The sequence below is a fragment of the Bufo bufo genome, chromosome 1, assembly GCF_905171765.1.
Source record: "Bufo bufo chromosome 1, aBufBuf1.1, whole genome shotgun sequence".
Taxonomy (NCBI): Eukaryota; Metazoa; Chordata; class Amphibia; order Anura; family Bufonidae; genus Bufo; species Bufo bufo.
This window is the reverse complement of record NC_053389.1, coordinates 618,040,138-618,066,455: the sequence shown is the minus strand read 5'-3', so window position 1 is coordinate 618,066,455 and position 26,318 is coordinate 618,040,138. Positions and strand designations below refer to the sequence as shown.

At 47.6% G+C, this 26,318-nt stretch overlaps 1 protein-coding gene across 1 annotated transcript; it reads right to left on the bottom strand.

The window, feature by feature from the left end:
* Positions 1-3,815: 3,815 nt before the first annotated feature.
* On the bottom strand, positions 3,816-24,488 carry LOC120985670 (cytochrome c oxidase subunit 5A, mitochondrial). Its single transcript, XM_040413738.1, has 5 exons — positions 24,281-24,488; positions 20,089-20,199; positions 14,976-15,097; positions 14,077-14,194; positions 3,816-3,987 (listed from the first exon to the last, which is right to left on the bottom strand). The coding sequence occupies exons 1-4, from the start codon at positions 24,369-24,371 to the stop codon at positions 14,081-14,083; spliced, it is 438 nt and encodes a 145-aa protein (XP_040269672.1). The 5' UTR covers positions 24,372-24,488; the 3' UTR covers positions 3,816-3,987; positions 14,077-14,080.
* Positions 24,489-26,318: the final 1,830 nt, after the last annotated feature.

Sequence of the window (26,318 nt, the reverse complement as noted above, 5' to 3'; positions counted from 1 at the left end):
TTTTTAGATGTTACATCCCCTTTCCACAATCTCAGCCATAAAGCTAAAACTGAAGTTCTTGCTGCCATAGAAACGGCTTCAGCTGAAGAATCTGCTAAAACCCCTGCAGCCATCTTAAGAATTGGGATAGAAGATAGGATCTGATCTCTAGGGTTTTTTCTTTTTATGTGAAATTCTAATTGATCTAACCAGATACAGAGCGCTCTAGCGACACAGGTTGCAGACACATTGGGACAGAATAACAAAGTAGCCATTTCCCACGTTTTCTTGATCAACCCTTCTGCTTTTTTTATATTTTTTATCCATAGGGTCTTTAAGTTGTGCTGCATTCTCAAAGGGGCACCAAGGCAGCTATCATAGGTACAGAGTCCCAATTTTCTCTCTCTGATTCATTAAAAGGGTATCTTCTTCTGAGACCCCTAGGGAAAATTGATCTTTTATCCGGAGTATTCCATTCCTTATTAGGCTATGAATATTTTCATATTTTGGAAAAACTTTGTTTCTTGTCAAGACCTCCGAACATCGTATCCTGAGCAGATTTTGCCTTCTCTACTTGCTCAATTTCCATGATATTACATATGGCTCTGATTAATGGGTCTAAATTCTCAGAGAAAAATAAAAAACATGTCACAGACCCATTGAAATGAATGGGTCAGGATTCAGTGCAGGTGCTAAGCGTTCACGTCACACATTGCACCCGCGTGGAAAACTCGCTCGTGTGAAAGGGGCCTAAGTGTTCGCCTTCCTCTCTATCTGAATCTTCTGAATCAAAACAGGAGATTCATCCTGCACAATCTTTGATGTACAAGGACACAGGCTTCTTATATGCTGGATCCTGCTTTTTGTTGCAAATAGCATATTTAACTCACCAAATATTTGAAAACACATGTAATGTAACTTCATCCTTTATTGATAAAATGTCGTACAACACACATCTGACATAGTTTATAGACTAGCAGCAATACAGGACAATGCTGTGACAGAAATGATTCCCCCCCCCCCCAACCGGTCGACATATTCAAGTCTCTAAGGAGTGTGCAACACTAAGGTGTCAAGATATTTGGAACTACACATAATCCTCCATATTGCTACAAACAGTATTGCACAATCCCACAAACTTAATGCCTATCAGTCTTTGCAAAGAATCTCAACAGAAAAGAGCTTTAAATAAGTGATAATACATAGTCCAAGCAAGACAAGGCAATAAAAGGGTTACAAACAGTTTTGCAAAATAGCATAAAAAAGGAGACATATACAGACCAGGAGCCAAGGGGAACACCAACCCCGACGCGCGTTTCACCTCGCTCCCTCTTGCACACATACAATTTTGTGTTTTGGTAATATTGGATGTTCTAAATAGCACATTTAGCAGCCATACATTTTTGTTTTAAAACAGCTTCCTTTTCTCCCTATGAAACGAGCAGATATTGCTGATATGCTTGTTCTTATCACAGCTTATAATAAATGGGCCCCAGATCCTGATTACTCACGGTTTGAAGAGATGCTGGGCTGCGATCCACGATTATCCCCAGAAAGAGGATCTGCAACTTCCAAAGCTACTAACTACTGCCATTAAATAAGGGCCGGCCATGTGGGACACCGGCACGAAACCGAAAGACGCTATAGTCACTTCCGGCGGGACGCAGGACAAGGAAGGCAAAGGGAGGGCAGTATTACATAATGCTGACCTCACCGCAAGCCAGCCTGATGAAATTCTCATTCCCCTGCGTCCGGAACTTACCTGTGGCCCGCCAGGAGACGCATCGCAAGTGCCCACATCCAAAATAGCGCCGAATACCATACGCCCTTCTTCCAGCAACACTAGTTACAATCTTCAGGGAGCAAGTGTTGGGCCTTACACCACGTGTACCAGTTCCAACCTCAGCCATTTTCCGGCCAGGAAGGTAGGGTGCTATGGGCTTTGCCTTCCTGAGCTGCCACCCCCCACCATAGATAACCGATTATCGCTTGCTCTCTCCACATGTCTTCTCCCAAACAGGGACAGGAAAAACACTGAGGAGTTAGGTAGGGACTCGGGAGGGGTAATTTAATTTCTCTACATGTTTTTCCTGTCCCTGATAGGGCGGGGCTAAGCTCATGGGTGCCATCGTGGAGACGACTAGGGGAAAGGGGCCTATGTTTTTTTTGGCACGCTACAAAACACTATTGCCACATCCTCAGGGGGTTCCTGTGGCTGGCCATAACTACATCTCCTGTCCCATTTCCTTGCTTCTGCGCCAAGTCTCCCTGTTCCTGGGTCTACAGAGACCGTGAGGGGGAGGAGAGAAGCTCAAAAGGGAACAGGCTCAGAGGCAGGCTATAGAAGTAAATGCAGTTGGATATTTGAGAACAAACCTGTAGTGTATACATATATATTACAGACAACCCAATGGCTGCTGGGAGACATCTCCACACACTGCAAAGTCTGTAGTAATAAAGTGTATAGGCACCATGTGAAAACACATCCTGCAGGGCAGAGGCCACAGTCAGTGGTAGCATAGGTTGTACTCAGCTCCCGGATTGTGCACCCCTGGCTCTTCATATTATAGCACTACTCTAAAGACATTAAGGGTTACCAGGTATTTTCTTTGTCTGCTCCCCAGCTAGCAGGCCCCGTGGAGGAATCCATACTCACCCCCACAGCTAGTTGTCTTCACTGGACTTCCAGTCTGTCAACTTACTGGAGAAGCCCTTTAATTCTTAGCAGTTTTTATTTTATATAACAGATTTTTTGACATACGATAGTATTTACATAAACCTCTTGTCTCTAACCAAAGAAGACCACATTTACCATTATAAACAATTTTGAATAAAAAAAACTATTAAAATATGTATATAAAATGGTTAAAGGTAGTTTTTGAGGGATAAATTAGAATAATTTTGGGGGACAATTTTCAGAAATTCAGGAAGCAGTTCCCTTTTTCAAATGGGCTGCGCAACGCCCGCCATGTTTAAGCTCCTCCCCTTCCGGCCGGTGGAACGCACGCGTCACTTCCGATGCGACGCGCGTGTCCAGACTCGGCCTGCCATAATGAGAGAAGATGCGCCTCCCCCTCACGCCGAAACTTTGCCGGCCAGGGAGGGACAATGAGGCAGCTACAGGCATCCCCCCATGGCTCTGAAGGGAGAGAAAACGCTGGGCCTCTCAGCGGCTCCTAGTGGAGACTTACACCGATCGGTACCTCCACTAGGTTTCCATCGTTTTAACCCTAGAGGTCCTGCAGCCCAAAGATAGACCTGAGAAGAAATCCTCCTGTCTCTGGACAGGAAAGAACTCAGTGGTGGAAGGCAGTGGACCAATTTAAAGATCTGGGAAGTTCCTGTTTCCTGTCCGGAAGAGGGAGGATCTCTCACAGGTGCTGTCATGGGGCGTAATGGAAAAGACCTTGTGTTTGGCAGTACTAAAGAAAGGGCTTCTTAGGGTCTTTGTACACAAGCAGGCATACCAGGCTGAAACTCTGGCCATTTATAGTACATTTGGATAGTGTTCAAAACCTTAGCTTTGCCTAGGCTCCCCATTCACACAGAATGGATCTCTGCAGCTGTGATCTTTGAAATAAATGCAGCATAAAAAAAGAAAAATCACTGCATAAAACTGTACTGTTGACCCATAGTGTGTCTTATGTTTACTGTTGCCGGACCTTTCAATTATACCACAGGAGCAAATGACCCAGACACATCTCTCAGGCTTATTTCCCTTCCTCTTATAGCAATAAACATGCACCCTCAGCTGATCTGAGCATGCATATGGAGGAGTTTAAGAAGTGCCATAGACTGATGTAAAGACTAAATGAAAACAAACCAGTAAATCAACAATGGCTTAAACAACATCCCTTTATTAATCCCAAAATAATATTACACAGACTGGGACTCAAAAGAGCAGTGTTGCATTTTTACCAAATAAAGATAATAGGTTAACATCTTTGTATTTCTGGATGGCTGTGTACAATCAAGCAGCATTGATGATAAAACATTTGGATGGATAATCTGTGGGAAGACAGATGACAGTTATTCTCAGGCATATATTTGCCAAACAGATCAAATGCAATAAAATTAAAAAAATAACTGATAAAAGTGCATTGCACAACACCGGTCTATATCAACCACATTAGCCAACATACAGACAGTAACACGGATTACATATGTATGGGACCCCTTTACATTTTGGCAGCCCTGCACACATTGCTGTTCTTGCCATCAAAACACCAGAAACGCAAACCCATTTTTCTTTCGGTGGTAGGTAGAGTTAACCTTTTAAAAATGGTTATGATGCCCCAGTTGCTATATGTACTGAATAATGCTCCCGTATGGATCCCCCTGGATAGATTCAAGAAAATTCACTCTATATTTAGGGATCTTATTTGGAAGTATGGGCAGGCTAGGATCAAACTGGAGACATTGCAGTATCCTAAGTCGGAAGGGGGCCTGGCTGTCCCTAACGCATGGATTTATTTTCTGGCTTCCCAATGTCAGCATTTTAAGGGATGGATTGATCTACAAGCACCGGATATGACTGGGCAGATATTGCAGCATTGGCTGGGCAGTCGTGACCTCATGGGTATTCTGGAAGGCTCAGGAATGCATGCTGGGAGGGAAAAACTCCCTCTTATTGAACTTATGAAAAGAGTTTGGGCAAAGGTGAAGCAGCTAAGAGGTGTGGGTGGAATTAGTGAACTTTCCCCTATTGGAAAGAATCACCTGTTGCCCGAATTATTTGCCATACCAGGACTTAGGAACTGGGAAACTTATGGAGTGACGAGAATTGGCCAATTAATTAAGGACAAGATATGCAAGTCATTTCAAAACCTGCAGGTTCTATAAATATCTTCAAATAAGGCATGCCCTTGAGATCACACTGCGGAAAAGATGTGTGATAGCTCAAATGGAGGTGGTTCATAAGCTTGTTCTCCCGACAGGTGGGGGAAAAAGAGGGCTGATATCACAGTTGTATGCTCTTTTACTGGAAAAATTCTTAGAGGGGTGTCCGCTTTCAAGAATGAAAAAATGGGAGGCTGATGTGGGGGATATGTCTAAAGATAAGTGGGAAGATATATTGGAAGGGGTCCCCAAGGTGTCCCTCAGCGAACAGGGCAAATTGTCCCAATTATTTATCATACATAGAGTGTACAAAACACCGGTGTTCCTAAAAAAGATTGGAGTGAGAAGTGATGACAAGTGTCCAAAGTGTATGGAAGATGGTGCGGACTTGTTACATATGCTGTGGTCTTGTCCAGTAGTTGGTAATTATTGGGAGGATGTTAGAAATATGATTAATAGCAAAATGACATTGAAAATTCAAAAAGACCCTAAGGTGTGTATTTTGGGATATGTGTCTGAGATTGGAGGGACTGAATCGGTCAAGGTAGCTGTGGGGAGGTTGCTGTATGTGGCCAGGAAACTGATTGCTATGAGGTGGATCCAGGGAAGTCCGCCTACACTGGGTGAGTTTGAGCGGAAGGTGCATGACATGCTGATACTTGAAAAACGAGATTTTTGTATAACTTACCAGTAAAATCTCTTTCTCGCTCTTTCCTTGGGGGACACAGAAGACCTTGGGTATAGCTCATCTCCATAGGAGGCGTGACACTAAGTGAAGACTGTTAAGCCCCTCCTCCACAGCTATACCCTCAGCCTGGAGAGAGAGACTGCCAGTTGCGTGTCCAAGTAGTGAGAAAAGGCAAAGTCCAAAAGTGGAACCAACAAGCCAACTACCCAACGGGTAAAACAAATTCGGAAACCGTGTAAAGAAAAAACAAGAATGGGTGGGTGCTGTGTCCCCCAAGGAAAGAGCGAGAAAGAGATTTTACTGGTAAGTTATACAAAAATCTCGTTTTCTCGCCCAGTTTCCTTGGGGGACACAGAAGACCTTGGGACGTTCAATAGCAGTCCAAGAGGGGAGGGACCACAGCACCAAGGCGAAGCACCCGAAGGCATCAAGAAACCACCGCCTGCAGACCAGGCGGCCCAAGGCAGCATACGCCGAAGCCCGAGTATGCACCCTGTAGAACTCGGTAAGGTGTGCAAGGAAGAAGTGACCGCCTTGCACAAATGAATGGCCGAAACCCAATGCCTCCGCCCCAGGAGGCACCGACCGCTCTGGTGAAATGAACGGTGACACCGAAAGCAGAACCCTGCCATTGGTGCGATAACCACAGCAAAAGCCACTCTGAGAAAGCGGAGGAAGCCACCCTGGAGGCCACCAACCTTTTGCACTGACCTCCTGGAAACACAAGAGACCGAACGCCGACCAGAGTCGGAGATCTCCAAGTAAACAACTGCAAGGCCCAACAACCTCCAAACGGTAAAGCGTCCGTTCCCGGGGATGGGAGGAAAAGGACGAAAGCCTCGTTGATAAGAAGGCAGATACCACCTTCAGAAGGAAGGAAGGGACAGGACGGAGAACAGCCCTGTCCTGGAAAAGGACAGAAGGCACAGACACGAAGGGCCGCCAATCAGGCACCCGTCAGACATGATGGCAACAGAAACACAACTGTACAGGACAGAAGGAGTAGGGAGAACTTCTGCAACGGCTCCAAGGGAAAGATTGGAGCGCCGAGAGCTCAGTATGTAGTTCCCAGGGCGGAACCAGGAAAACGGTAAAGAGGAACCAAAGAGCCACTCTGTGGAAGAAGGTCATGACAAGGCCCAGGAGGGCCAGGAAACGCTGGAAGGGGAAGGACAGCGCAGACACTTAACACTTCAAGTAACAGAGTCCCAGTCCCAGGGTCAGGCCGGACTAGAGAAAGACAAAACCAAGGGAGAGAAAGGCAGAGTGGGGGAATGCCCCGCTTCCCACAAAACCCCAGGTAAGAACCCTAAGTCCGACAACCAAACCTGGACGAAGCACAGTCGGGAGCGAACACTAGCGTGCTCGCAGGAATCACCCAGCAAGCGGGAGAAAACCCAATGTGATCAGGCGCAGACCAGTAACACGGCCGAAGGATCGGAAAAACACGGTCCTGTCGGCCCCCGAACAACATAGTCCCGTATCCAACCGGAGTGGGGGAGCAGAAGGACAGACGGAAGAAACCGGAAGGGTCTGCCCAGCATCCGACAGATGCCCAGACAAGACAGGCTAAGTCCAAGTCGATGTAGCCACCAAAGAAAGGAGTTCTACAGTCCCGGTGTGGGAGATCCAAGGACAATCTTGACCGAAGGGTAGTCCTCCCAAGTTACCGAGAAAGTAAGTCCCGCAGGACCATATGCCCAGAATGGAAAGGCAATCTGCACCCAGTGGGAGGACAAAACGCGGTAGGCCCGGCAAACAGCTAGTACTGCCAGCGAGAACGAGGGAGATGGTACGAGACCGCAAGTAACACCGGAACCATCCAATTGAACAACCATGCTCACCCCAGAGGGGGGGGGGGGGGGGCAACGACGGAACAGCCTCTGAGGCCTGGCCGGGGCAGAAGCCACATTGGAGCGACAAACCCAGAGCAGAAGCGAAAAAAACCGAGCCGGCGAGGAAAGCAGAGCCGAATCCCCGCTACTCTGTGAGACGACCTGCACACCGCCTCGCAGCAGGTGAATACCCTGAAGAAACCAAAAGTGGAGTTCCCCAGCACCTGGATAATCAAGCACCCAAGAAGAGTTGGGTGACCTACCCGAGAGGAGCAGTCTGAACCTGGTAGCAACAGACTGAAGCGCAAAGGGCGCCAATAGGAAGGACCCATACCACACTGCATCCGAGAGGAGGAAATGGTAGTAGGCGAGGGAACCGTAGTCCCGCCAGAGCCAACGTAGAAGTCGAGCGGCACTGCAGACAACACTCTCGACCCTGACCGGTTGCGTGGGGAAACAATGTCACGGGATGACGAATGGGTACGCATCAAGGAACCCCGAACACTCCCCAGGTGGAAAGGCCAACGAACATGGTGGGTGCCGACACAACGGGACCACACCAGAAAATGGGTACCACTCAGCTCAGTGCAGTAGCGAGCCAGCAGAGCTCGTCTACGTATATACAAGATATACAGCTGTGAATACATTGAGCATTCATTGTTGCGTGTTGGACAACAACACCTTAGGCTCATACAGGTGGACAGAATGATCTCCTCAGAGAAGAGTGCAAAGCTTGCGACAAGCAACCTCACCCCAAGAGAAAAAAGTATGTCGCAGGAAGAAGGGAGGCATACGTACTAGCAACCCTGCAGGCAGCGAGAAGGCCAACCCACCCACGGGAGGAGAAGGCATACACGGCCCAAACAACGCACAGAGCGCACAGCCACAGCGTCCCACAGTATCCACGGAAGTGTAAAGTGCAACCTGAAAAGGAGTTATGCACAAGACCAGTACCGGCATGCGATGGAACGCAAGCAGTCCGCCCGGAAAAAGGGGGGAAGGTACCTGGCAAACTCTGCAGATGGCAAGAGTGCAAAGGCCCGCACCAAAAGGACCTGGTGAAAAGGGGGGCATGCACCGGATTATCCTAGCATTAAATGATTGTGCAATGATCTACCCAACACCGAATTTAGTGAGAGTGCAACTACTCCGCCCATGAAAGGGGAACGTCCAGTACAGCATACACAAGGACAGCCGTAAATCTCGTGAGCGTACAAATTTCCGCCCATGGAATGAGAAGTGGTCATGCACAAAGCCAGCACCATTTCCAAAGGGAGTGCAAGCAGCGCACCCCTGTTAGAGCCATGCTCACGGCCCGCAACGTATTCGGTGAAAGTGCAGTGATCCTCCCAGAAGGGGGGGGGGGGGGGGGCACATGGCCAGCATCGCATCCCAGGAGAGCACGAGCATCCCGCCATGGATGGGGGGTCATGCACCTGGCCGGCAACGTGCTGGCACAATAACACCCAGTCAGTGAAAGTGCATGAATGTCGCCTGAGGAGAGGAGGCATGGCCATGCCGGCAGCAATCCAGCGAGAGTGCGGAACACCGCCCACGGAAGGGGGCCATGCATATAGCTGGCAGCGGATCCGGTGAGAGTGCAAGCACCCAACCATGGAAGAGGGTCAGGCACGTGGCCAGCAACCTACCGCGAGAGAACAACCCCAGCCAGTAAGAGTGTATGTATGCCGCCTGAGAGAAGGAGGCATGCTCAAGGCCGGCAGCAAAACCAATGAGAGTGCAGCATTCCGCTTATGAAAGGGAGTCATGCACATGGCAGTCAGTGAATCCAGTAAGAGTGCAGTGTTCCGCTTATGGAAGGGGGACGTGCACATGGCCAGCACCGCATCTGGCGAGAGTGCGGAGTTCCTCTTATAGAAGGGTTTCATACACATGGCCGACAGCGAACCCAGTGAGAGTGCAGCGTACCGCCTAAGAAGGGGGTTACACACATGGCCGGCAGGGAATCCAGTGAGAGTGCCGCGTTCCCCTAAGGAGGGGGGTCGTGCACATGGCCAGCACTGTATTCGGTGAGAGTGCAATTATTCCGCCCCAGAAGGGGGTCATGCACCTGTCCAGCATTAAATCCAGTGAGTGCAGCGTTCCCCTAAGGAAGGGGGGGTGTCGTGCCATGGTCAGCACCGATCCGGTGAATGTAGTATTCCACCTATAGAAGGGAGTTATGCACATGGCCAGCCTGCGGCCAGAGAGTGCAGAATTCCACTTAGGAAGGGGTTCATGCCCATGGCCAGCACCATAACTGGAGAGGTGACGTCCTGCCATAGAACGGGCGGAAGAGGGGCGCCTACACTTGGCCAGCGCCGTATCCCGGGAGATGGCAAGGGTCCGCCTAAAAAGGAGACATGCAGCTGGCCAGCACTGCAGCCGGGGAGCGCGACATGCCGCCTACGGAAGGGGGGCATAGCATGCGGCCAGCACTACTGTATCATGCTGCAGCGTCCTGCGCAGCCATTCCGTTATTTATTAACTCCGCCATGGAAGCCCTTTTTTTTTTTTTTTTTTTAAAACACAACCACTCTTAAGACAAGAAAGGGGCCACCATACAGGGGCACAGCCTCGTACAGACTTATTAGGAAGCCCACCAGAACATAGAGGGGGTCCTCTAGATGGGAGCCGGCCGTTGGAGATGGCCGGTACCCAACAGGTTAACAAAGATCCGGCCTGGGGGGGGGCGGCACTGCGATCCCCTGGGGGGCGGGGGACCTGCGGGCGGGAAGAATTCGCGCCGCAAGACGTTCCCGCCCCCTCCAACCGAGGCCGGAATTTTGCGGCCTAGTAGGTCACGAAGCCGGGGCCTAGATTTTTGCGGCGCCCGGCCGGCCAGGAGGCAACGACGGTCAGCCGGGACCTGGAGGGAGCCGGCTGACGCATGTACCAACGGCCGCGGGTGCCCACCCCGCGGGCCGGCAGAGACAGAGGACCGGATTGCGGTCGAGCAGGCCAAAGCCTGGGTCAAAGTTTGCGGCACCCGGCCGACCGGAAGCATCAGCAGTCGGCTGGGGCCTGTTGGAGCATCGCGTTCCACATGCAGGCCGCGAGGTCCTTGCGTCCGGCAGCGTCTGGAGCGGCCCCTTGGCCCTAGCACACCGGTAAGGAGGGAGACCCTGAAGTCCAGCACTGCACCCCCTGCCCTAATGGACAGGCACCCGTAGAGGAGAGACAGGGGCAGCTAGCGCGGGCCCCCTGTACTGAATCTGCGACCGGTAAGGGGGAGGGTCGGCATAACCCCTGTGTTAGGGGCAGCTAGGAGCAGGTCTCTGGCCCTATATTCCTCCACAGCAATGCCATGCTCACCCCTGTGCAATCCCCTATGGAGGGGCATTGTATTGTCGCCCCGCGGTCACCAGTATGGTGGTGGTGTGGGGCTATATAATTATTGGGCAACAGCTAGATATGAGCGACAGCCCTGGAGCCAGAAACATGGCTGTTCACCTACGGCACCCCAGGGGCCAGCGTAGGTCCAGCCGGGACCAGCATGGGGGTCCAGCACGCAGGAGGCCAGGGAGGGGAACGTAGGGCTGGAGAAGCCTCTCTCTTACCACAGCCGTCTTCACCCTCGGTCCGTTCCAGCAGGGTCGCCCCTTCAGCTACTGGCACCGTAGTGGCAGGACGCTGGAAGAGGGACTTGGCGTGCGGGCGACCCTTGCGCTGGCGGGATGTAGGGGAGCTGGGCTGCCCTGATCCACCTTGCCTTCTGTGGGGGAGGCAGCAGTGCGGGTGACCGGCACTGGCGCAGCTCAACCCCGGGAGAAACAGAGAGGTCTAGTGCGTCTCTGTTGTCCCTGATGATCTGGAACAAAAAGAAAAGAAAAAAGTAAAAATCTAAAATTTAAACAAGGAGAAAACAGCCCTGCAGAGCAGGGAGTGTCTTGCCTCCTTGGACACTAAGCAAAAACTGGCAGTCTCTCTCTCCAGGCTGAGGGTATAGCTGTGGAGGAGGGGCTTAACAGTCTTCACTTAGTGTCACGCCTCCTATGGAGATGAGCTATACCCAAGGTCTTCTGTGTCCCCCAAGGAAACTGGGCGAGAAAAGGGGTGTATGTGAAGAGAGGGTGTCCTCAGAAGTTTGATAAAATGTGGAGTGAATGGTTATCTCATACTCACGTTGTTATATAGGCTCGTAATGGTCAAGACCAGTTGTCAGGGAGGGGGGGTTAGGGCAGGGTGGGGGGGGAGGGATGTTGGGGAGGTTAAGATATTAGTAACTCTGTCTCAAATATTTGTTTTAGCATGTGTACACGCAATGTATAGATACTTGATAAAACTGTGTGTTGATATTTCTATGATTTCTGTTGTACACTGATTCCACACAGTGGATAAAGCAAAGAAAATACAACGTATTGTTTTATGTTATACTCTGTATTTATTGGTTCAATAAAAACGATTTGATTTAAAAAAAAGAAACGCAAACCCATTATATGTCAATGGTGTTCAAAAGAAACGTATGATAGATCAGGCCCACCTGCAGCAGCCAATGGCCGCATGATTTTGAAGGCAATTCATCAGCTTTACCCACAAAACTGGGAAGCGTTTGGCCACAGCATGTAAGCCTTTGTATACGGAAGTCACAATGCATGTTGTACCAGAAACTAAGGGCCTTCTATATCAATCTGATATTTATGAACTATCAAGAGGATAGGTCAAATATCTGTAGCCCGGAGAGCTCCTTAAGCTACACTACAATGGATATAACTTAAAGGGGTTTTCCCATTTAGACAACTAATCCCCTATCCAGAGTATAAGCGAATGATCGTCAGGAGCCCCATTCTCATCAGCGGCCCCAGGAGTTGTCCCCCCCCCTTTAAAGAGAACCTGTCACATCTTCTGACATGCGCGTTTCAGGAAACACTTATATTTCTTATGATACAACTCTAGAGCTTCCAGGAACTTTGCATTATGCCATTCCTCCTATAAACGTACAGTATGAACAAACTAAGGCTACTTTCACACTACCATTCAGAGCGGGTCCGTCTGATGTCTGCACAGACGGATCCGCTCCTATAATACAGACGTTTGTATCCGTTCAGAACGGATCCATCTGCATTATAGTTTAAAAAAAAAAAAATCTAAGTGTGAAAGTAGCCTGAACGGATCCGTCCAGACTTTACATTGAAAGTCAATGGGGGACGGATCCGTTTGAAGATTGAGCCATATTGTGTCATCTTCAAACGGATCCGTCCCCATTGACTTACATTGTAAGTCTGGACGGATCCGCTTGCCTCCGCATGGCCAGGCGGACACCCTAACGCTGCAAGCAGTGTTCAGGTGTCCGCCTGCTGAGCGGAGCGGAGGCTGAACGCTGCCAGACTGATGCATTCTGAGCGGATCCACGTCCACTCAGAATGCATTAGGGCAGTACGGATGCATTCGGGGCCGCTTGTGAGCCCCTTTAAACAGAGCTCACAAGCGGACACCCGAACGCTAGTGTGAAAGTAGCCTAAGACTTAGGCATTGCCTTTATTAAAGGAGTGTCCCTACACAGTTCGGTTCTGTGAGCACCAACTCGACATTGGACTGTAGGGACACCCAGATGTCATTTTATTCATAAATTCTAATAGGAATAACAAATGAATGGCAGTGTGTTATGGCTATAAGAAAAGATGCTCTAGAATTGTTATATTATCGGGAAAGAGCATTTACAGAAATGGCTGTAGTGGCGAAAGGTCCTCTTTAAAAAAGGGTTGAATTTGACTCAAAGGGTGGGGGAGCATGATGGCCACTGCACCAATGAATACAATACTGAGGAGGGTGGGGAAGGCCACCGCGCCTCCAATGAAAATAATTAACCAGTAAATAAAAATGCAAGCTGCGGGTGCTGGCTGTTTCACACAGCCGGCACCCAGTCTCAATGACTGGGATACCGCCGAACCCTGTCAACCAACCCTCGGTTGCTGCACCTGAGGGGTTAATTGACAGGGAACTGCAATCCCACCGCACCCCATTATTGAGGCCAGGTGTTGGCTCACCCTAAGCATTTTCATTGGTGGCAGCTTCCGATCAGAGCCCCGGCAGTAAAATAGTGTGGCTCCAATCTTTTACCATGGCAGACAGGACGCTACCAAAGCCATCCTTGGCTGCACAAAGCACGGGGCAGCAGGGACTGTGTAGTGTAAACTCCTATTCACCCTAATAGAGCTAAAAACACATTAGGTATCGCCATATCCAAAAAAGTCTGAACTATAAAATCTCTCCTGTGCGGTGAAAGACATAACAGGAAAAAAAAATATATAACACACGATTCACCATTTTTTAGTCACCTTGTCCTCCCAAAAAGATAACAAGACTGTTCTATTATGGGCCGGACGTTCTATAAAATGCACACAGCTTTTTTTGGCGTTTTATTTTTCTTTCGTGTGGTATCGAATGACATCGAGTATCTCAATACTTTTTTATGGTATCGAAATTGAATCAAAAATGTTGGTATCGTGATAAACGTGCTTTTTTTTCCAGACGAAGCTTGCAAACGGCAAAAAATAAAAATGTGAATGCTTACTGAAATGGGGGCTAGATGGCTTAGCTGTGAACTGTCCCCTCTTAATATAACTAGTGGAAATATCAATGCGTCTCATACATGCAACCTTACTCCTCAATAAGGGTTGTAGCTCAGAATAACGAGCAACCCAGACTTTATTTCTTAAATTAACGGATTGGTTACTGTTCGAGTAAAAGATTCCTAGACCATATTGATATAAGGCTCAATGCATTATAACTTGCCTTCTCATGCTTTATCCAAGCCCAGCTCTTCTGGGGTGGAAATACCAAGCTCATCTAAAGTCGGTCTGAGTTCCTGAATGACATAGGGGTAGATTTCCTTATGAGGTCCGGCTTTATCCTGGGAAAAGACAAAAATGCAGGAAAAACCATAAACCATTCATCTACAATGTAAAGAGAAAGCGGAGATAGTAGTGGGTGGGCACCAGGTCAGTTACCAACCAATATGGTTTATATGTAATTTTCATATTTTAGTCTATTTTATCAAGAACTGGATTTACTAGACAAATTAACTGCAAGATAAAAACTGCAAAAAATAAGGCAGGTAAATTCCCCACAAAGCCATTAACCGACAAACAGAATTTACCACAGATCCATAGGATAGCTGATAAATGTATGATCGCTGGGCGGTCAAGCACATGGAACCTGGCATCACCAAGAATGAGCCACCCACCAAATTGTTTGTCCGAAGCTGTAGTACATGTCAGTCTACCACTCCATTCACTTCTATGGGATTCATGTAGGCAGCAATCAGTTCCATAGAAGTTCCATGGATCAACATTCTTATTACTGCTCCATTCAAACAGACATGTGACCACCCGAGTGGTGAGAGCGTCAGGGGACGGGGTGTCGACCCTGATAAATTTACCAAGATTTATGCCTGCTAACTACTCAAGTCAGGGACTGGTCTAGTTTTCACACTAGGTGCACAGACTGCCGAAGGTGCGCCCAATTTATGAGGAGGCGCATGCTTTGTCAAATTATCTGCATCCTCTAGCATCACAAAGGGGAAAAAGACTGGTGCAAAAAGCTGGTCTTTGTAAATGACCCCCCATGAGTGCGTGGCAAATATATATATATATATATATATTTTTTTTAAGCCTCTCAGCACCGAAACTCACCTTCACTGCTTCCAAAATACGGACACTACTTGCAAAGTCATTTAACCGTCTGCAAGCACGCAAGGCAGCATCAAGGATTTTTGGTTCTGGAACTAAATCATAACCGATGAGTGTGTTCACACCTGGTTGGAAAGGGGGGGAAAAAAAAAAAATTATATATAGAATTTACAGAAAAATTATATTATATACAGTAGTCAGTGTTGGCCTAAAACCATATTTCTCCAATCTTCTATTACCTTGTGAGCACCATTCTAACCTGGTGGGAGCTTTAGTATATGGTATTGAGCCCCCCCGTGTCCAGAACTGTGTGGGGTATATATTCACATTGTCTGCCTCCACAGTAATCAAGACTCTATATAGACAGGATACATGAGATCATAAGACTGTCCAAAAAAATACTGCATCAATTGTCATCCTACAGCCAAGCACAACGCTCCTATCCAGATAAGCTCCTTGCCATGAGGATGGGCCATCAACATCAAAATCCTGGAAACACCTTTAAAGGAGTTGTTCATTCTCTGGCATTATTTTGTCAGACCCACTCCCCTATTGGCCAGACCTGTGGAGGGAAACATACTTTCCTGCGGCTAGGTGCCAGCTTTTTAACTTCCCATTTGCCTGGCTGCTGGTCACCACAATGCAAAAAAATTAAGTTGGCGGCGCCGGCAGGGATATTGACAGTGGGGAACCCGAGCGCTGCAGCATGAAGGAGCAGGGACCCAGTGGTGGGGGAGCAGGTATCCATGCTTCCCTCCACAGGTTCAGCCACAATGCCAAAAGATCCCCAGAAGCTAATCCCTTTAAGGAACCAGGGATTCTTTATTTTGCCGTATTATGACAACTTTTAATAAAAACTATTTAACCATTTATATACATATTTTAAGGTCCAGTTTGAGTGATAAGTTATTCAGTATAACAATTAAGGGGACAATATCCAGAAATTTGGGGAGTAGTGAAAAAATCCTATAAAATGGTGTAAGCTTAGACAGGCAGGCAATACATGTGAACGTCTAGGACAGATTTGTTCAACTCCTGACCATTGATTGGCTTATTTTGAGACAGAATTTTTACGCCAGAATTGTGGTGAAAATTTGGCACAAAATGTTGCATCTTAGGCCTTGCCCCATCCCCAGGCTAGGCACAAACTCTCAGCCTAGATGCGCTAAATTGTTCCACATCTGGCACAATTACACCAACATCTAGGTGCATTCACCTTAGTAACCTTGTTAAAAGGGTTTACCTAAATTGACAACATTTCCACAGGACGGGTAGTAAGTGGCTGGTCAGTGGGGTCCAACCGATGAGATCCTCAGTCACAAGAACAGGACACCCATCTCTCCCATTTTAATGGAGCAGCGGTCGAGCATGCACAGTGCTGCACTATTCAGTATTAATAGAACTAACAAAATTAGGTGAAGTACAGTGCACACTGGACCTCTGCTCCATTCATACGGAGATATGGGACCTAGGGTTGGGAATATCAAAAATATTCCCACAATAACGATATTAAGAAATGTATCATGATAACTGCCCATTTAGAGAAAAAATAAAAACATGTACTTGTGTTTCCTTGTTGCCCCCATACATTACAATGTCTCCTTGATGCCTCCAAGAAGTAATCTTAGTTGCCCACCAAGAACGGGGTCAACGTTCCCCCCAAATCTGATGGAGCGGCTGTGCCCCCTGTGGCTCCATTCATTCAGTGTGCCCACCATAGGTGCACATTGTGAAGGAAGGGCACCTTGGCATTTCAGTCAAATAAAACATTGGGGGTCATTTACTAAGGGTCTTAGTCCCTACACACTACAGCCATATTACCGCAGCCCCCAGAGTGCAGCGACTGTTCTCAGCCCCAGCCTCTGTGCAGCAGCCCCCAGATGCCATTTCTTTGTGACCTAAAGGACTTACACCCCCGTGACTAGGTTTCTCAATACCAAAATTTTGATTCAATTTCGGTCCCATAAAGTAATACAATACTCGATACCACGTAAAAGAAAAATTAAATGCCCAAAAAAAAAAAGGTGCATTCAGCAATTTATGGAACGTGCGGCCCATAATATATAAGTCCTATCCTATTTTTTAGGGGAAAAGGGTAAAAAAAAAAAAGGTGTTTTTTTTTACATTTTTTTTTCTGTTACGCCGTTCACCACATTTTTCAATACTTTAATAGTTTGGACTTTTTCGGACGTGGCGATACCCAATTTGTTTTTTTATTGCTTATATATTTAATGTAAATTGGGAAAGGACGATTTAAAATTTCATTTTTATTTAATAACTTATGGGGCAGGAAACCTAGGATCTTTTTATCCCTTGTCCTATGCACCCTAATAGAGATCTATTAGGGTGCATAGGATCTCACATGGTCCCTGCTGCCCTGTGCTTTGTGCACACTGCAGCAGGGAGATTACTATGGCAGCCATGGATGGCTTCAGTAGCGTCCTGGCTGCCATTGTAACCGATCGGAGCCCTGAGATTTCACTGCTGGGGCTCTGATCAGAAGCTACCACTGCACTGCCAGTGAAGAGGGGACCCTGTGGCCACTGCCACCAATGATTAGAATACTGGGGGGCTTGGGTGCACTGGGCCACCAATGATTATCATTTATAATACTGGGGTGGGTGGGTGGGGCACTGTGCCACCAATGAATTAACCACATAATACAAATAGACTGTGGGTGCCAGCCGTCACTCAGCCTCAATGACAGAGATCCCACCAAACCGTGCCAATTAACCCCTCAGGTGCCGCATCTGAGGGGTAAATTGCCTTGGTTCGTGGAATCGCCGCTTTCTGTCTGAGACCGGGTGCCTTTTCTGTGATACGGCCGACACCCGCAGTCTATATATTTGTATTGAGGGTAATTCTCATTGGTGGTGCAGAGGCCACAGCCCCTCCCCTTCTCACTACTACCTTCTCATTGGGGGCACAGCGGCAGTCGGATCACAGTGGGAGGGGAAACCTTCTTCTCCACTGTGCGCTGGATGTCTTAGAGTCATTCAGCACTGACATGTGTCTGCCCCTATGATGTCACTAAAATACCGCGGTAACTAAGAAATGGCCATATCGCCATTTTTTAATACCAGTTTATTGCCCAACCCTAATGGGAGCCCGGTGTTATGAGCAGTGGGGATAACTGCAGTTGGATGCCACTGATCAGACACGCATCACCTATTTCATAGTGTAAATGTTAACACAACACCATTAATTTCATGCTGTATGTTAACATTTAAGGAAGTGTCAGATGTTTAAAGGGGTTGTCCGAGTTACATAAAAACGTGGGCAACACCTCTAAATGGTCTAAAACGACAAATTAATGTTCGCACGTTTTCTCCCGTTTCTTCAAGCTCTGGTCCTTCCATTTTTTTTACGTCTTCCTGACTGCAGCAGTGACGTTGCGTATATATAAGTTACTGCTGCAGCCAATCACTGGCCTCAGCAGTGCACTGGACATCTCTACCGAGGCCAGTGATCGGCCGCAGTGGTGACTTAAACGCACAGATTACCAATGCTGCAGTCAGAAAAACAAAGTAGCGGTGAGGACCAAAACGCAACACTAAAAAATAAACAGGGGGGAAAACGGGTGAGTATCCCCTTAATTTTTTATTTTAGGCCATTTACAGGGGTTGCTCACAATCCCTTAAAGGCCTGATCACACTTAATAAGTTACATATATACATTGTAAGATTGTTTTTATTTTATCTGTCACATTTTAACCATTATTTAAAGGGATTATGTCAGCTAGTCAGAGTGCTTTTATTTAGTCAAAAAAACAATTTTATATATATGAAAATTAGGCTAGTAAGGAGCCCAAGGGGCTGTTACCAACGTTTCAGGAGCCCAGCCACGCCCCCTGTGAAGGAACCCAGCACTGCCTGCATCCTCCTTGCTCTCCAGATGTCGCACAGTTAGAGCACTGTAATCTTGTGCATGCGCAAGTACACAGCATGTCAGTGCTGGCATAGTGTTCCTTCCCTGTGCTGGCATCAGCCTCAGGGAATGAACTGCGCATGCGCGAGATGAGAGCACTCTGTGACGTCGGGGGAGCAAGGAGGAGATTCGGAGGATGGGGATGCATGTTATAGGACTGTTACCAATATTCTGCTCCCCTGACCAGTCAGCTTTTGCCATAAAATGACCCAACTGGAGCTTGTTTTCTCATGACTGCCTTGTGCGGTTTCTCTGCTATTCTTCTATGACTAGAATGTGAACTGGGAAGTATGCCTACATTCTGACAAGGACCGGACAATGTCTTTATGTGCAGGTACACCCCCCTAACTGGTTACCTCCCCTCTGTACCCTTACTGCAGACTGCTAGCAATTCATTCATAACTTCTAGTAGAAATAATAAAGGAATGGCACAACATAGAGCCATGAGAATAGATGTTCCAGAACTATTACATGGGGAATGCATGAAGCTATTAAAACAGACATGTCGGGAGAGGTGACAGGTCCTCTTTAAGAGAAATAAGCAGATCACCAAGACGGAAAAAGCAAATCCTCACATATAACAGTAAGGAATAGAAGCTGGGAGCTGTAAATCACTTGCTGTGATGAGGACTGAGGCTTCTTCAGGGTCCCATTATAGCACACAGTGTACCAGAAAAATGTCATGGGTGTCACTGTCACCTGATATCCAAAGGCTCAGCTCATCCTGGCACAGACAGGACAGTACAGGAAACGTGGTACCGCACTGTAAAGAGGAGCTACTGGATAGCAGAAATGTGTATTACCAGAGAAATGGCCATGTCATTTGGTTGGATCTGAGTCAGAGGCATTGTATGTAGAGTCTAGTCTCAGCTTATGATGGCCCAGGAAAGACCACTGTAAGGGCCCATTCACACGTCCGTTGTTTCTTTCCTGATCTGTTCCGTTTTTTGCGGAACAGATCTGGACCCATTCATTTTCAATGGGTCCTAAAAAAAAAAAAATCGGACAGCTCAATGTCTGATTTTTTTTCAGGACCCATTGAAAATGAATGGGTCCAGATCTGTTCCGCAAAAAACGGAACAGATCAGGAAAGAAACAACGGACGTGTGAATGGACCCTTAGTTGAATATTCCATCCTGAGGCCACTGTACCGTCAGGGACCACCTTGCACGTCCCTTAGACCACTTACCTTTTCGCAGCTCCCAGGCATCAATGTCGGGCTTGTTGAAGTAGGTCACCCAACGAGCATCAAACTCTTCATCTGACTCCTGTTTGGCGTGAGAATAGCAACGAGCAGCAACTGCAAGTGAGAGAAAATACATGAGACTGAGGCATGGGAAAATGAAACGGAGCTCAGGAAAGCCATGGAGGATACTTCACCTGCCTGCGCATGGCGTTCCATCAGAGAGCAAGGCTAAATCTACACAACAGTAAAAAAAAAAAAAAAAAAAAAGGCAGTTAAAGACGGATAAACTGTCCATTTTTAACTGACCTTTTCCACTGATGCCTTACTGAGAAATGGACATTAAAAACTTACCCATGCAAGTGTATGGTGGCTGTCAGTCAGTGAATAAACGGACGAGAGAACATTTTCTATTTTTTGACGTCCGTTATTCACTGGCTGTCAAGCAAACTGCCATGTGAAGAGACCCATAGACTACTATTGGTCTTAAAACAGACATGTGATGGTTGTTAAAAAAAAACAACAACTCCATCTCATGTCTGTTTTTCATGTAGCCTAAAGTCTACTAAACGTGTGGACGAGAGTCCTGGGATGGGGTGCTTCATTCTTCCTGGCACACACAGTACCGGCCAGCAGCGCCTCCTAGCCTGACAAGCCTGCTGCTAGGCAGCCGCCAACATCCTGACGTACTTTATTCATTAGGTCAGGGCTACATGGCAACGCGTGGCACTGTGGTATCGCACCTGATCATTAAAGGAGTATTCCTATCTGTGACAATAGGGCTTATCTCTAGGATAAGGCTGAGGCTTGTCTATGCTTTACATTTTATAATTCCACAGCACTTCATGCAGATTTGCTGAAGATTTCCCCTCCCCGGTGAAAAGGGATAAAATCAGTGTGTGGATAGATACACTTTGCTGCTATTAAAATACGCTGTGGATTTTCCCCATACACATCTTCTGCAGAAAACATGCACTGTATATGCCATGTCTGAACACACCCTAGATGGACATAATGGAATTAAAAGGGTTTTCCAGGATTTCATACTGATGACCTATCCTCAGGGTAGGTCATCAGTATCTGATCGCTGGGGGTCCGACACCCCTGCTGATCAGCTGTTGGAGAAGGGACCGGCGCTCCTGTGAGCGCCACTGCCTTCTGGCAGCTCACCAAGAATAGCGCTGTACATTATATAGCGGCTGTGCTTTGTATCACGCTCAGCCCCATCCACTTGAATAGGGCTGAGCTGTTTCTAGGCCACGTGACCGATGAAGGTGTCACTCTACCTAGGAAAAACAGAGAAGGCCGCAGCGCTCACAGGAGCCGATCGGGGGGGGGGGGGGGACCAGGAGTTGGACTCCTACTGATCACCTATCCAGAGGTTAGTCATCAGGATTAAAGGGACACTGACAGGCCCAATAAGCATAATTAGCTTTATATATACATGCACAGGTCTTCCATTGAGTATCAAAAACATATAAGTCTAACCCCTGTCCACCTTATGAATACTGCAAAATGATGTTTTATAAACTGATGTAATCGCTCGTCTTTCTGTCCAAGGGGCGGCGTTTCAGCTTCACTTCTGCCCAGGCAGCCTCCCCCCAACCGCCGTTTTGAAGCGCCGCCCAGCTCATCAATATTCACTTCGCTGGGCGGCTTCTGCTGTCCCCGACATTCCGAGATCCGGCGCATGCCCAATAGAAAGCTATGGGCATCGGACTCACTTTCAGCTTCTGCGCATGCGCCCGGCACCCATAGATTTCTATTGGGCATGCGCCGGATCTCGGAACGTCGGGACAGCAGAAGCTGCCCAGCGAAGTGAATATTGATGAGCTGGGCGGCGCTTCAAAACGGCGGTTGGGGGAGGCTGGCTGGGCAGAAGTGAAGCTGAAACGCCGCCCCTTGGACAGAAAGACGAGCGATTACATCAGTTTATAAAAGATCATTTTGCAGTATTCATAAGGTGGACAGGGGTTAGACTTATATGTTTTTAATACTCAATGGAAGACCTGTGCATGTATATATACACAGCTAATTATGTTAATTGGGCCTGTCAGTGTCCCTTTAAAAACTCTGAAAATCCCTTTAAAAGGTTAACTCATTTTCATTAAAAAAAATGTATTTTAGCATAAGTTACTGCAGCAGCATTATGCATACAGCAATCTTTAGGTTCTTCACATAACACTGTTTTCCTTGAGTTTATTTAGTTAATCCTACATTATGAGGATCTTCTCAAGATGGCTCCTCTGCCAGTTCTCTGAGGCCAAAACTGTATTACCTTAGGTCACATACAAACTTGCTGTAGCCAGCAGCCAATCCGATTGGATTACTGAGAGACACGCCTCCTCACTCTGAAGCCTAATGCAGGCATGCAGTGTGAAGGACCGCCCCTAGCCGGAGACACAGAAGCCATAGCAACGGTCTTTTAAGGGAGCAGTGGAAAGGGACAGGGGACATTAATGAAAACTTATTATGAGGTTATTACTGATCGTATGACAATCATTGACAGACTAACTCAGGTATACATGCCTAGCTCTAATAAACTATCAAATAAAAAATATGACAGTTATCCTTTAAAGTTGGGTATATAGGGAGGGGTGTGTATATATAATTTTATTTTTATTTTTTTGCTGCAATTTCAGAAAACAGCAGCTGAATCACAGCTCCAACTCATGACCACAGAGTAAAAAAGGCCACACTTGAAAGTTTTTTCCCAGTTTCTAGAAGCAATTTTTTAATTTATATATTTTTTTTTTAACTAAAACCAGAAACGTATTAACAATCCACACTGGATTTTGACTTCAAAATCTGCATAAAAAAGTGAGCATAACCTGCAAGTGTGACAGCACCCTGATAAGCGTCAGCTTACTGCTGTGGGTCTGGCAAACCATCCTCATCCATACATTTCCAGCAGGAGTAATGTTCTATCCAGAAGACACCTAGAGGTCAGTTTAGTTCACCATGAAGTTTTAATGGCCACTAGACAAAGCTTGTGGGTATAAAAGGGCTCCTAGCAGAGTCTGACTGTGGGGGAAGCATTTCCCTGTGAAGCACACACTTCCTGTCCAGAGATGAAGGACACGGCAGTCAGCGACTTGCCAATATGAAAATGGGGGCATTGGGCGACACTGCCAAGTACGGGTGTATGTAAGAGCAGGAAAGTCAAACTTGTGGCCCTCCAGCTGCTGCAAAACTACAGCTTCCAAGGCATGCTGCGAGTTATAGTTTTGCAACAGCTGGAGGGCCATGCACTTGACTTCCCTGACCTATAGGAAACATGAGACCATGACAGGGTAGGATATCATACAACCTGAGAGGGAGAGGAATCTGCCGTAAAAAAAACAGATCAGTGCCACATATACTGGGGTTCTGCAGCCTCTAAATATGGAGCTTTGTAAAATAATTAAAAAAAATAATAATCGGATAAGCCTCAGCAGCGGGTGACGCGCCCCTGTTGGTTTTAGATAAAGTCCTGCAGCGGCTAACCCCATGTTCTAACCTAGGCCACGATTCAGTGCCAGGGTGATCAGACCTTGGGCACAATACAGAGCACAGCAGAAAATGCAGTGAAAGCCCCAAGAGAAGTCCCTGAAGAGGGAGGCGATGGCTGTCACTGTACACACCAGTCAATGTCACCTTGCTTCCGGGATGTACAGCCCCATCAGCTGCTCTGCCGAGCTCACGTCCCACTGGTTAAAGGGGCAGTAAACCGGTTACAGGGCATGGATTCCACAGTGAAGGTGGCAGCAAAAGGTGCACTTAAGATTTACTACAATACAGGTTGGCACAGCCACACACACTGCAGATCTACTGTAAATCTGCACCCATCAGTGCCCAACTGGCTGCATCCAATCACCTTGGTGGCAGATAGAAGGAAGGATGATCATATCTGCCTGGCAAATCCACACTACAAAGCACATGGCAGCAGGAAATGAAAGAGCAGGCCACTACGGCAGGGTGCAGACAGTGCGGCTCCTGCACTGCAGGGGGAAGGCCCCGAGCCTGTGCCGGGTCACTACAAGGGCACTAGCCAGCGGAGATCACCGGGTGCATGCATCCCTCACCACAGCCGGAGCAACCCCACACTGCACACAGCCCATTCACCAGAGCGGTCAGGAGCCGGCTAGTCTCCGCTGCCGTCCATGTCCCTGCTACCTCCCACGTCAAGGACACAATGGCGAAACGTTTGAAAGCTCACCTTGAGAGCAGGCTGGCTGAGGCTGCGGACGGCAGCGAGGAAGGCTACGAAGGCCAGAAGACACGCAGCGCCGGAGAGCAGCTCCCAACATGGCGGCAGCCGAGCGGTGTGTGAGGTGAGTGGAGAAGTGGCGGCGGATCGGGACCGGAAGAAAGAGGCACGCGCACACTGCACGCTCAATCCGGACGGACACACAAGGGTAAAAGGGGGCGTGTTCTGGGACGTCGGCATACCATAGAGCTGCCCGCTCAGGGTAGAACGAGCGCCACCTGCTGTTGAGCCTTCCACGTGTTCATGTCTCCTGTCTATAGAAATGAGATACACAAGGGGGAGGTCAATTGAACGGAGTTCAACTGACCAAGGGAGATGGAGAAACGCACGAAAGTGCCAAACCAAGCTAGGAGTGGGTAGAGAATGTAATATCTTGGTGGTAAAGTAGTACACAATATAAAGTAAAATAAAAGTACAAGGTACATTAAAAAGTACAAGGTATATTGAAACCGATAGACAGATAAAGTTCACTTCCCGCTACGGCAGGGATCAGCAACCTTCGGCGCTCCAGCTGTGCTGAAACTATGACTCCCAGCATGCACACTTGCTTAGCTATTTTCAGAACTCCCATAGAAGTGAATGGAGCATGCTGGGAGTTGTAGTTTCAACACATCTGGAGTGCCGAAGGTTGCTGACCACTGCGCTACGGTATCAGCAGGAGATTAAAAACAAGAGGTTAAAAACAAGAAATATGAGATAAAATGGATGGGAAACATCCAGTGAGGCACTTACTTCACTGGGGGGTCGTCAGCAGGATAAGCATAAAACACCTGTGACGGTTGCCCCCTGGCCAGGATCGTGTGTAGAGTCTCAGTGAATGATGGCAGCGAGGCACAGCGCTTCGGATCAAATCACCTTTATTGTATAATATATGGCTCAATGCGTTTCGGGGATCAAGGTTTCCGCTTCATCAGGAGCAAGTATGATGAAGGGGAAACCTTGATCCCCGAAACGTAGGAATTACAACCGTTTGCATATGTGCCTCCCACTTGTTAAGGGACCAGAAGTAATGGGGCAGAATAATAATCATAAATCAAACTTTCACTTTTTAATACTTGGTTGCAAATCCTTTGCAGTCAATTACAGCCTGAAGTCTGGAACGCATAGACATCACCAGACGCTGGGTTTCATCCCTGGTGATGCTCTGCCAGGCCTCTACTGCAACTGTCTTCAGTTCCTGCTTGTTCTTGGGGCATTTTCCCTTCAGTTTTGTCTTCAGCAAGTGAAATGCATGCTCAATCGGATTCAGGTCAGGTGATTGACTTGGCCATTGCATAACATTCCACTTCTTTCCCTTAAAAAACTCTTTGGTTGCTTTTGCAGTATGCTTTGGGTCATAGTCCATCTGCACTGTGAAGCGCCGTCCAATGAGTTCTGAAGCATTTGGCTGAATATGAGCAGATAATATTGCCCGAAACACTTCAGAATTCATCCTGCTGCTTTTGTCAGCAGTCACATCATCAATAAATACAAGAGAACCAGTTCCATTGGCAGCCATACATGCCCACGCCATGACACTACCACCACCATGCTTCACCGATGAGGTGGTATGTTTAGGATCATGAGCAGTTCCTTTCCCTCTCCATACTCTTCTCTTCCCATCACTCTGGTACAAGTTGATCTTGGTCTCATCTGTCCATAGGATGTTGTTCCAGAACTGTGAAGGCTTTTCTAGATGTCGTTTGGCAAACTCTAATCTGGCCTTCCTGTTTTAGAGGCTCATCAATGGTTTACATCTTGTGGTGAACCCTCTGTATTCACTCTGGTGAAGTCTTCTCTTGAATGTTGACTTTGACACACATACACGTACCTCCTGGAGAGTGTTCTTGTCACGACCATGGTTGTGGTCGTGACTCCTTGGTTCGCATGCAGTTGTCAGCGGTTTGTTTTATGTTGTCCACCACAGGTGTGAGCTCTGTATCTTGCCTCACGTGTGGTTGCCGTTGGCAACATAAGGTTGTTGGCAGTGGAGCGGCCTGAGCGGTTG

Bases quoted from the DNA above. Each gene is read 5' to 3' on its own strand.
- LOC120985670 (XM_040413738.1), bottom strand. From the start codon at position 24,371: ATGTTGGGAGCTGCTCTCCGGCGCTGCGTGTCTTCTGGCCTTCGTAGC. The intron at 20,200-24,280 runs GTGAGCTTTCAA...TCTCACTTGCAG, and splicing joins TCAGCCAGCCTGCTCTCAAG to TTGCTGCTCGTTGCTATTCT. The intron at 14,195-14,975 runs GTGAGTTTCGGT...GTCTTTTCCCAG, and splicing joins GTATTTTGGAAGCAGTGAAG to GATAAAGCCGGACCTCATAA.